This window comes from Stegodyphus dumicola, chromosome 8, assembly GCF_044657685.1.
Source record: "Stegodyphus dumicola isolate Sdum_Otavi_A_Nest chromosome 8, ASM4465768v1".
NCBI classification, from domain to species: domain Eukaryota; kingdom Metazoa; phylum Arthropoda; class Arachnida; order Araneae; family Eresidae; genus Stegodyphus; species Stegodyphus dumicola.
The window spans coordinates 112,606,435-112,619,638 of NC_140775.1; the positions used below are offsets into that span (position 1 = coordinate 112,606,435).

At 32.7% G+C, this 13,204-nt stretch overlaps 1 protein-coding gene across 2 annotated transcripts in view; it reads right to left on the reverse strand.

Moving 5' to 3' along the window:
* The window catches only part of LOC118198892 (uncharacterized), a 37,642-nt gene that overhangs the window by 23,701 nt on the left and 737 nt on the right, over window positions 1-13,204 (reverse strand). For both annotated transcript variants that reach the window (XM_085822293.1, XM_035370675.1), the window contains exon 2: window positions 2,351-2,502. In XM_085822293.1, the coding sequence (XP_085678419.1) occupies window positions 2,351-2,502 (152 nt within the window). The remainder of the gene's footprint in view (window positions 1-2,350; window positions 2,503-13,204) is intronic.

Below are 13,204 nucleotides of genomic sequence, written 5' to 3' on the forward strand. Positions count from 1 at the left end.
TTCGGGATCATTGCACGTTGATGACTCCCCAGATCAGTTGTTAAGGTGCAGATATAAGGTATGTCGGCAGGCAATTACAGATCGCTCTTAATAAGATCCAGGCATGGTCAAAGAAAAATAGATTTGCGTTTTAAAACAAAAGACTGTTCACATCTATTTTTGCAGAAAGCAAAATCGTCATCTTGACCTTGAGCTTTACTCTGAAGGTTCACTAATTCTAGTTGCGAAGTAAAATTCCTAGAAGTGTTGACCGATTGGAAGCTCACTTTCTTTCTATATGGCATACCTAAGGAAGAACTGTTCCAGAACTCTAAATCTTCTCAAAGTGCTGGAGAACACATCTTGGGGTGCAGAACGTGGATCATTGCTCCGCATATATAGGGCGCTCGTCCGCTTTAGACTAGACTATGGCTCAGTAGTTTTTGGATTGACACGGTTCTTTTGTTAAATTGAAACTTGATACGATTCTTCATCAAGATCTGCACTTTGCTCTGGAGCCTTTAAAATATTTCCTGTGCAGAGTCTATATGTCGGTTGCTTAGAAGCATCGCTTCAGCTAACGAGTGAGCAATTGTCCCTTCATCATTATTTTTGTGACTGTCGTAGCCGTTATTTGAAGCACGGCCTCTTTACATTCCTCCGTCCTCAGCAAGAACTTAGCCTTTGATACAAAAATATTCATTGTCTGATGTGAAGGCCCATACATTAAGACGTCTTGTTATCACACACTGGGACAACTCAGAAATTCGGGTTCTAGATGTCTTCAGTCATCTTAATAAAGGAAGCACAAACAAATTAGTGTACAAGCAGTTTTTTCATGAACGTAGGAATGAATACAGCAGTTACTTCCGATGTACACAAATGGCTTGTCATGTGAGAGCATCATTGCGATTGGAAGTCATGTGGAAGGAAGACGACTGCATGATGCTTGCTCCATATTTAATGCTAAAGTAACTGTGCTGTATCATGTTATTAAATTTTTATCTTAACCAGAGAAAGTTTATAATAATTTATAATGACTCGCTCTGTTTCACTAAAAGCTTTTCAAAGTGTCTTTGAGACCCAAAATACGATGATGACAAAAATCTTACGACTAGAACTAAACTTAATGAGCCATGGGGTAGCAGATCCTTTACTGCTGAGTTTCCGGACACGTAGTGATAGAGGTAATGAGCTGGCAGATATCATAGCAAAATCCGCTGTTGAATTGTCTACTCAGATTGTTCCTTTGAGTGACATTAAAATGGTCATCAAAGGTAAATTTCTTATCCAGTAGAAATTGAGGGATACGCAAATAAATAACAAGCTGAGAAGTGCAAAACCTCGTGTGGAATATTGGAAGTCAAATAAAAATCCGAAAGAGGAAGTCTTATTAACTCGCCTAAGCTATTCTACTCTCGAGCAACGAACGAAGCGTCTACTCTCGAGTAACGAACAATTAAACTTGTTAAAAGCTAAGAGTGAACCGCTGTGCTCCAATCATAATGCTGCGCTGTCGATACGACACGTTTTGATTGAACGTCCACATTTTAGTAGTCTTCGTGTTAAATATTTAATGGTCTTGCCTTTTTATTTGGAAAAGACGTGACTATTAATTTGTTTGAATATTTAAGGGAAACTGTTTTTTATTATTTAATTTGAAATTATTTTAAATATCTATATGTATTCAGATTTTAACTAGTTTTATATTTTCATCTCGTGAATTTTATGCACTTTCGAATACCAGAAGAAAATATATCAGTCAGTTTACTGTTTTAGGTGGTTTTAATTGCTCTTTTATGTTTTACAATAACATTAATGAATTATTATCTTCATATTTTTAATGCTTGTGAAATTTTATAACCAAACCCAAAGGTGAAGGAATCTCTCTCTATATATATATATATCATACGTTTGGCTCATAAAACCTTTTAAGTTTTGTGTCAGGATAATCCACCACCACAGCCACATTTTTGAAATAAGCGTAGAATGAAGCAATAACATGGTACTGTGTTAAGAAAAACTCTCTTTCGCAATCCAGAGAAAAACAGCCTCGCAATTCCATCTCTACCATAGAAATCCTCTTTAGTAACAAATTCAGGATTATATTATATGACGATATAGAAAAAATTCTGAAAAACAAATACTACAGAATAATGTTAAGAAATTCAAATAAAATATCTTTTTAAATGATTAAGTTATATTATGTTATCGCAGCCTTCCCGCAAAATAAATATGTTTTTCAATATCTAAGAAGATTTCTGACGAAGTGTTTGAAAAAATAGTGTGCGTTTCTTTTCAACACATCGCAGTATATTATTTTCATTTTTTAAAATCTTTTTTAACAAAAGTTAAAGAAAAAATATCTTACCTTCTGAAAATCTCTTCGCATTATAGGCAAATCTCTCGACAAAAATGTTCCGGGAGAAGTCATGTGCTCATGAGTATGACCATGCTCATGAGTATGACCATGCTCATGAGTGTGGCCATTATCAGATGCATTTTGATCTGTCGTAGGTTTGACTGCAAAAGAAAATTTTTAATTCTTTATTAGCAATTCATTTCCGCTTTCTGTTTATACATTCAAATCTAAAACTTCCTTTTTTTCAATATATTTCTACTTGAAGAGCAGTTATTATTTTCCATTTCGATAAAACCAAGTTCGACATAAATAGCCGTCGTTACCGATTTTTGATGGAAATCGTGATTAAAATTAAAATTTCCTATTTAGATTTGATAGTATAAAAGTTCTCTAAACCTTATGGTAGTATTAAGTTTCTTTCCGGACTTTTCAACAATTGTCATTTTAAACCATGAGTTTCATAAACAAAATATGTTTCTAACAATCTATGAAAAGTCAAATGCAAAATTTCAGACTTTTCTTCTTGTGTACACTATCTGAAAATACAAAAAACAATGCTGTCAAACTGCTTGTACAAAAATCTGAAAGTTTTCCGATTTTAAATTTCAGTTTACGCCCAAAGGGGCGTTTTTTCAGCATTTTGTGTGTTATCTTTATTTGTTTGATATCATGTTCTTCGCACTTAAACCATATAAAATTCAATTCAACAGCAACATCACAAAATATATAAAAACAGTATATCTTTGGAATTTCCGATAGACAGTCTCGCGAGCTGGAAATAAAAGTGTACAGTGTTGCCATTCTCGCTTTGAAATCGTTGAGTTTGTTAATCAAAAATTCGTTAAAGTTTTACAAAATATGAAATAGATAATAAAATCACTCAATTATAAACTTTGTTTCAGACATAATATTAAAAAAACAATATAAAATCTTACACCCAAAAAGGGCGTTTTTTTAACGTTTTGTGTGTTACCTTTATTTAATAAATATCATGTTCATCCTAAAACACCAACGACATATTTATAGCATATGCAAAGTCGATAGATATATCTTTGCACGAGCTGTCGGCGATAATCACTGATGGAACACCAGCAGTGGTTCGTGCCCTCTGCAAGAAAGATATATCATTTCCGAACTTTATGTCTCTTATGAAAGTTTCGCTTTCCCTGCAGCTCCAGTTTTAAGCAATTCAATTTCTCAGTTATGTCTGGGAGGAAACCTAAATCCACCAACCAGCGAAAGTCAGCAAAATTTTGATTTTTGTCTGGCATAGTTTATTTCTGCAGTTAAATTTACGAATGCTTGAAGAACTTTGGCTTTAGTCAGCCAACGTATAGTTCAGTACATAATTTGTTTCTTAATTTGTTTGAATACCAGGATCTTTTGCTTTCTAGTAGGCCTTGGAAATTTAGTGTTGCAAAGAAGTGTTCAAGTAAAGTTTGCTATTTTGTAAACATTTTTAGGACCTGTCTGAAGAGCAATATTCTACCACACAAAGCTTCCCAGTCGATGATTCACTGAATGGTCGGAAATGATTTATCTTTCTTGCAGACGAAGATAAATCCAGCAGTGCTTATCTCCAGCAGCTTGAGCATAGTTATCGACTTTGTATATGCTGTAGATACCCTCACTTGTCCTTTCATGGGTAACATTTTCATTAGATCTTCTATACAGTGAACACGCCAAATACCCATTCTTCCCCTTGACGGTTTTATTGGGTTTCCACGTCTTTTGAAATGGCATGTATCCCTCTCGTGACGGTGTTATCTGACAACTACTAGTCTCGTATTTCTAACATGATCTTAAGTTTATTATAAAATCCCTCAAATAACAGCAAATGAAAATGTATTTTTTAGCCCAAAGGGGCGTTAGCCCAGATGGGCTATTAGTCTCGAAATGGCATTTTGCTTCGAATCACTATAAACGGTTGTGTCACTTTTCAAATTGTTGCTACCAAATATTATCACCCTGTATTATATTTAAAGATATTAAATAATGAAAATTCTGCGTGAATTATGAAAAAGCAACGATACCTAGGGCCACCAAATTTTGAATAACGTCGTCCTCCTGAATATGGGCATCTGGAAGCCCTAACCTTAATTTTCGAATTTGTTTTATTATCTATTTCATATTTTTCAAACTTCAACGAATTTTTGATTAATAAATTCAACTATTTAAAAGTGTTGCTTAATAAATTCAACTATTTAAAAGTGAGAAGTGGCAATACACTGCACGGAATAAAATATTTCTATCTCCAGCGCGCGAGAGTCTGTAGGAAATTCTGAAGACATGCTGCTTTTAAATATTTTTAGCCCAAATGCTCTCGAAACGTGTATGTATGTGTAAATGAAAAAAGCACCCACTTTGGGCGTAATGTAAAATCTAAGAGCTTTCTTTCTTTCTTTTTTTCTTTTAACAATTCACCATTTTGAAAAGAACTTTTTTTCTTTTTTTCTTTACGAGTTTGAGCGAAATTTTGAAAGTAGCATTTTGACATTTTAATGCAGGTTTCGTGGAAACTCACTGTTATTTATGAAGACGATTTAAGCACTCTAAATATGAATAATGTAATAACTTTTTAATTTCTTTATATATTGTTACATGGAATGCAAATGGTTTATCATTTAAACTTAATGAGCTTCGTGACTTTATAAATTAGTACAGTACCGACTTGCTTTTCCGAAAGAAATCAAGATTAGCCTAGGGAAAAATATTAGTATCTGCCACTACAATACTTATAGAACTGATAGAGTTGTTGTTAACCGTCAGAGATACCACTCTTCTCGTAAAGCGTTCTATCCCTCATTATTAAATTACTCTGCCACAGCTTTTACCGATTGAAGCCACAACTATTAACATTACGTCAAGTACTTGATTTACGTAGACTTTTATCTTTTTACCTCCCAGTTCAAGGCCACAACATGTTATTTCTGATCTGGATATTTTATTTGCATTTAACAGTCGGGTCATCATAGGTGGAGATTTAAATGCGAGTGGAACTTCTACACCTCTAACACCGTCGGACGCATCATATTTAGTTTAGCGCAAGTCTTCAGAATACGAATAGCCGTTCCGTCACCCAAACACTATATAACAGTGGCTCGAGCAGTTATTGATTTCTTCTTACTACGAAATACCAGCTATCCGCTGGATATCTCCATACTAGATGAATTATCCTCAGACCATAATTCGGTCCGAATCTACCTGGATATCAGTTGTTATATTGCATCAGACAACACAGTCTTTATCACAGACTGGCAAACTTTTATCAAAGCTCTAAACAACATTCAGTGCACACTTCCGACGTTACATTCGAGAGATAACATCATAATAGCGTATTTAGTATTTACTATCAGAAGAGCAGCTGCACAGCCCTGAGGACTATTCAGCTGTTATGGTCAACTAAGAGAATCATCTACAATCCGCTACGCCAAGCCTCGGGAATGGCCTGGTGATCAGTGGCGTTTATTTAAACAATTTTAAGGTTACAGAAATTTTATAAATTGATGCATACAATAATTATGCAGGTAATGTAAGTTGTGTGTCACATAAGAAGATACTATGAAAGAATACTATTTGTCATATATAAAATAATGTAAAACGATGTTACAATTTGAAGTATATGAAATATGTGAACATTCAAAATAAAAATGTAGAATTTTGATAAGTACCTAAATACATTTAGGAATTTTGTTATATAAAAAAATAAGAACAGTTTTAGAATTTTGATAAATACATAAGAAAATTATAAAGACATAAGAAAGAAATACTACATAAGAAAATTAGTACGGTTATAAAATTTAAATATTTACAGAAGAAACAAAAAGTAATTAAAATATAGAATTTTGATACATATATAAATCAGAACAGTTTTAAAATTTTGATAAGTACATAAGAAAATCATAATTACATAAGAAATAAACACATAAGAAAATCAGCCCAGTTACAAAATTTTGATAATTACAGAAAAACAAGTAATCTACATTAGTTATACAGAAAATAAAAGAAATGTAATAGGAATAAATTATATTAAAATAATATAAGTAATATTTAAGAGTAATGAGAAGAATACATTAAGAGAGTATAAGTAAGTGAAAAGGATTAGGAGGGAATGTAGAGTTAAGGAAATAGGAAGTGTATTATAGAAGAAAGTAAAATAATGTAATAGTAGTTATGCAGAAGAGGAACATCATAATAGAGTAAGATGATATTGTCAGTGAAAAATGCTTATAGATAATATTATTAATATTCAAATTATAATATAGTACAGTTCGATGATTGGTAATATTTAAGCTGAATACGGTGTACAATATAAGTAATATTATAGAGGGTGCAAACGTATTAAAATATTGAGGCTATAAGTAGAAGTCTTTGTTAAATGTTTATAGCAAAGTCTAGGATATAAGTTTGATTTGAAGATGAATTAAATACAGTTTTCTTGTAATTCTTGAATTTTTTTAAAAAAATTTCATATAAATTAAATTTCTTGAGTAATTTTGGATAAAATGTTGGTCTTGCATAAAATTCGTTAGTAAATATGAATTTCAGAATGATCTAGAGAGAATGTTCTTGAAAGGGTTTGAGGATAAGCTTGTGTAAAGATGTATGCGAATGAAGGCCTAGAGAAGAATTCTTGATTAGAATCATAGCGTATGAAAATTCTTCCACTACGGTTCCAAAGCAAGAAACTCCACGGTCTTCAGATCCCATAAAACTTGTCCAGCAAAGGAAAGTCGAAGCCATAAATGGCAACGTACAAGGTTACCTCAGGACAAAAGTACTCTCAGTAGACTTCACTGTGCAGTCAGGTCACGTTCTAACTTACAGGCACAACAAAGCAGGTCACGTTCTAACTTACAGGCACAACAAAGCTGGACAAATTATATCAAGTCTCTTATTATTATGGCTCTATATGGAGTGACGTGGCACGTCTTACAAAAAGTTACAGCGGTAATCGGCCCCTTAAAAGCCCAACGAGAATCCACTACAACGAAACTATGAAAGCAGAAATTTAGTTTCTCCTCTGGAGTCTCAGTCTCTTACAAACAACATCAAAGTTCACAAAACGAAGTTTCAAACATCACATCAATTCCTGACAAACCCATATGCGAACAACATTAGTCCAGTATTCCTTTCGAAAATCTGCGGCTATATCAACAAAATCAAGAAGATGAAAAACTCAGAGTTGGAAAAGATCATAAACAAGATGATAAAAAAGCTGCTCTTGAACACACTTTTCTTCCTTACTAAAATCATTAATTTCATCTTAAAATATCAGCATTTGCGTCAGCATGGAAAGCAGCGGTAATTATACCGATCCTGAAATTGAAGAAGCTCCTGCGTCACCTAAAAGTTTTTGTTAGATAAGCCTGCTGTCTACAGGAGACAGCAGTCTACAGGGGTCTTCTGGGTGAGCAGCTGTGCCGCCATGAAGACTTTCAGCTTTATTGGGCACTCATTGGGACCACGTTTATTTAAAATTTTATCTTCTCTACATATAATAAAAGAAAGAGTCTGTCTCTATGTGTGTGTGTGCCTTTCGTTCGCGCTGCGCGTAAGCTAATAGACCCACGGTTACGAAATATGGTACATAGATGCATCTAGACAAGAACCAGTGCACCTCGAAGCGATTTTTTCGAAATTCGAATTTGAATTTTTTAATTTTAGATTTTGTGACGAAATCGCGTCATTTTAAGACATAATGGGCTTTAGCAAAGCGAGATTTTACTCTACAAAATTTATTTTCACATCGTCATGAAACGTCGGAACTTAGCTATTTTACGAACTTAAAATAAATTTCGTGTTTCAATAAATCGATTAAATACGAATTTATTTAACAAAGGGAGCTTAACACCTTTTCAACGGGATTTTTTCTAAAAAAGTTTATTTTTAAAAATGTATAGCTTACTTTTCTTTGATTTTTGGTCACGTTAAACTTTCATCCTTGCGACTGCTTTTAAAAAAGAATTTTGAAAAAATGATAATATTTTGTATTTAAAAAAACTTTTTAAATGAAGCTTCCGAGTACACTTCTCACATCTCACATCTTTAAAAATGTGATTTTGGCAACAGTTTTCCTGTCTTATTGTTGTTGATAGATTTTTGATGAAATTACATCATTTTGAATAGTTTCATTCTTTTAGAAATATGGCTTTGGCAACAACTTTTCATTGTATTTCTTATGTCACTGTTTTTAAGAGACTGGAATATTTCACTGTCATTTATATATATATATATATAATGCATTTTTATTGATTTTTTTTTTTTTTTTTTTTTTTTTTTTTTGATAAAGTTGTTCTGCAGAGTAAAATTCTGCGGGGAACTTTATGCTTTTCGAGTCGCTTTCATGTTATTTTTTGCTTATTTCACTGTTTGTAAGATATTGAAAAGTTTTGCATGATTTTTTTCTTCAACGGAAAGTTGGTTAATTTTTTAATTAAGATAATTAATATTTGTATTAAGGGATACAGCTTATTTCATTGTACTTTTTGGTACTTTTCCATTTCGCCGGCGCAAATCTCGACAAGCAGACTTTATTGGCGACAACATACAATATACACAAATAAAAAATGTTAACGAATGTTAGTTCTAAGAATTTTTTATTTTGAAGGCATAAACATTTTAATATCGTTTAAAATTTTGTAAAAGGCCAATAAATTTGTAAAAAGACGTTAATTTAAGAATTTACTGTGCTTTCATGGTTCAACATCCTGATTCGCCGGTTCATATCACTTGATCCCAAGTGATCTCATCTCACGTAAATTACACTACAAAAATCTAATTCTCTCAGTAATTAGCTACATTAATTTCAAGTTAAATCTTAATTTGGAATATAAGTTTAAATGAAAGAATTATTTCAATTCGTACGAATAGCTTACTCAGAAGTTATGTAAAACCGCAGTGCTTTACTTCGCTAGTGCATTCTCATTAGAATTGATGAATTTAACCCTTGACTTTGCCTTTTCTATATTTTCGCCTTCGGGTGAGCGGTGTGATTGCATCCTAATTGACTTAATTACCGCGAATGGCCTTAGGGCATAATATTGAACTATCTGGTAAAAATTCTATGTAATTGTATGCCAGTATTGACAGAAACAATCAATCTGATAAGAAATGGCTGCGACTTATTTTGAAAGTGAGGCGGAAAAGGTTACCAGCGAGGATATTCTGTTTGGCATCAATTGTACTATTACTGCCGACTTCATCGCCTGCGCCGGCAAAACGGAAAAGTACCTAATTTTTTTCTCTTGAAAATATAAGATAAAATATCATTGATTATACTGTGCTTTTCAGAATTTTTTGTTTTTTGCATTCTTTTATGTTATTTATTGCTCATTTCACTGTTTTTAAGATATTGAAAAGTTTTGAGGGGTTTTTTTTAGGAAACAAAATTCTTAACCTCCTTTATAACATTTGAGTTCTTGAGATTTTGCAAAAGGAAGTTCGTTAATTTATTTATTAGGATAATTAATATTTGTATTAAGGGATATTACTTATTTCATTGTAATTTTGTTATACGTAATAACTTTTTTTTATGAAGTTATTCTGCAGAGTAAAATTCTACGCAGTTTTTAAATTTAACGTTTGGTGTTCCTTTCAGCCATTTTTCTGGTACATTTAAAAGCCAGACGAAGGCTGGCAGCGAAGCTGCTAGTGTTACAATAAAAATTTGATTTTGATGTATACATAATTTTGACATATACTTGACATACACTGACAGAATTTCATATAAATATTAACAGAAATTTGATGACGCGGACATAGAATATAGAATGCATAATGTAGAATACAAATAAAGATTTAGATACAAAATTTTGCTTATATACATAATAAATAATATAGAATTTGGATGATTTGTTGAAATGTAATAATAGTCCACAGTTTGATAAATAGTTTATAATTCATAAATAGTTCTTTATTCATAAACATTCACAGTTCATAAGTCTGTTAAAGTTTATTTATCAGTTGAAGTTAATAGTTAGTCTGAAGTAAGTTCTGATAAAGCTCGGGTAAATTTTATAGTTAGTCTGGAGTACGTTTCATATTTGTTAATTGAAGTTGTGCTGCCTTGAAGTGATGCTAATTATGTCGAAATAATGGCTGATGTGGAATTGTGACGCCTTAATTTATGCTGTGCTTAGATTATCACAATTTTCTATGAGATATTCCATTAAATTTTGAAGTTTTTTGCGGAGAGGTTTACTTCTGAGTAGTTGTTTGAACTATCCTTGAGCATTTTCACTTGTGAAAGGACGAAAGTGAAGGTTTTTAGTGATTGTACATTCAAACAGGTAATGATCTATTGTTTCTGTTGATCCAGATATGCAGTTGTCTGTATGATACAAGCCGAAACGAAAAAGATATGAAATGAAAGGTCCATGTACCGTTAGAAGATATATTATTGCATTATTTGTTGTAACTAAATTTCGCGTTGGTTTTGATAGAAACATAAAAGTTCTTTTGCCCTTATTATCTTGTGACCACATGAGTTTCCATTGAGAAATTAAGTCTCGATTTTAAGTGATTCTGGATTTGGTAAATAGGTTATTGCTGTTGCAGTGCCATTTGCTGCTTCTTTTACCAAGTTATCTGCCATTTCGTTGTCCAATGTTCCTACATGGGGACGTGTCCAATGTAGCTTAGGTTTTTGTCCAATTGGAAAATATGCGAGTAAATACTCCATATCTTGAACCAGAGAAAAGCGACTATGACAAACTATTGCTTGAATACTTGAGGCACTGTCAAAAATTATAACACTGGTTATTGAGAATTGCTTTGCATATGTTATTGCTTCTCTTATAGCCAATAGTTCTGCTTGAAATACTGAATTTTTATGATTCAATTTTGTTTCCCAGGTTTGTATAAGACTATTGTTTCTGAAAACGCAATAAGCACTTCCTATGCCTAACTCTGTTTTTGATCCATCTGTAAAAAGTTGAATTTGAAAATGATCTATGTTTGAATTTAATATTGGGTTTTCTGAATATAATTGATTTGCATGTAAGTTTATATTTTGCTTGAGTTCTTCATATTCTGTTGGATGACAGCTATTACAATTATAGGTACTTGTTTGTCGTAGGTGTGCAACTTTTGTTTTAACGGCTTCTTTCTGTAAAGTCAGAGTAATTGGTGGAATACCTGAAATGATTTGTAAAGAATTGGTAGGTGTTATTTTATATGCTTTTGTATAGCAGGAAAAAAAAAACACTAAATTTTCTGATATTGAGAAGAAATTCCCCAGTTTCTTGCAGTGGTTATTTTTATTGAGTTTGATAATATTAGAAGTTTATTTTTGATATATTTATACCATGAATGTCTATTATCAAGCATGATACCTAGGTAAAATAGTGAATTTACTGTTGGTACAGTAAGTCTGTAACAGTAAGCAAGATCATCGAGGCTGCAATTTTAGCATTTTTCTCATGGAAGAGAAGAATATCATAATTCCGCATCAGTTTGGTTTTTGCCGCTACGGTTTTCATTACAGAAACTTAAAACAATATTTGAAAATGGATTTAAAACGGCAGAAGATTCATAAGAGTATTTGAATTTAAACACTCTCAGTCGCTAAAGAAATTGTAGAGACATTAGGTGATTTTTTTTAAGCCAGAGAGATGAAAAATGAGCAATCGCCTTCGCCGGGAATCGAACCACGGACCTCTGGAATACCGGCCCAGCGTGCAGAACCACTACATCACAAAGGCACGCTAGGAAAGCGGGATAAATACCTTATAAAATATGTGGAAGTGAATTCAGAAATGAGAACTATAGTTGCTAATGATTTTGAAAAGATTTCTATAAACTGGTGAATAATTCAGTGCTTGGAAAAACAATGGAAAAAATTAGAAACAGAACTGACATGAGATTATGCTGTAGTTATGAAAAAGCTAAAAAATTAATTGCTAATCCAAACTTTTAAGGGCGAACTATGTTTGATGAAAACTTGCTGTTCATACGAGGAAAAATTCAGTCACCTTTAATAAATTAATCTATACTGGAATGAGTATATTAGAATTAGATTTATAAAAATAATTAATGTATGATTTTCATTATAATATTCTTGCGTGCGTACGGTTTCGTAATAGACTGAATGCACACAAGTCCGATAACAGGTTAATAAAATTAATTTATCAAAAGAAACATTTCAAAGTTCTGGAATTTTTCCCACAGAAATACTCGTACAAATGTTCACAGTGTATAATCGGCAGTTACACTTCAAAGTACTAATAACATTAAACACAATGCAATGTAAAGAACATCTAAAGAGAAAGCTAGCCGCGAAATATCTCAATTCATGCTGAACTAACAACTCGCAACAATAATAAGTAAACAACAACTGAGAGCAGAAGCTCTCTCCGGGCTTATATAGTTTTCAACGGGCCGCCGAGATATTTCTAGTACTTTCCGCTTCTCGAAATTACTGGAAAGCAATATGAGAGTTGAATTACGGTTGCAGCTAATAGTGATCAATTACAATACCTATTACGGTGATACAGACACCAGATCAAAATGTCGCCATTTTTTTCCATTATGGGCACAGTTCTTTTTAAGTGCAGTACAGCTGCTTTTATGTACTTTCTTTCTGCTGCCATTAACAGCACAATACGGGATTGGGTGACTTTTGGCGAGATAGCGATGAGCAGTAAACGCGACATTTATGATGAGCAGTGAACCCGTTAATTTGGTGTTGGCGACAGTTTTTAAAATAGCGCCAACGCCATACGGTATACTAGGATTTTACCCATTTTTATGCGAAAACATTAGTTGAATTCATGCCATAAAAAGTGTAATTTTAGCTAAAGGATATAGAATGGAGCACTGAATGTTTCGCTATTCTCATGTTTTATTAAATGTAAATTGTCT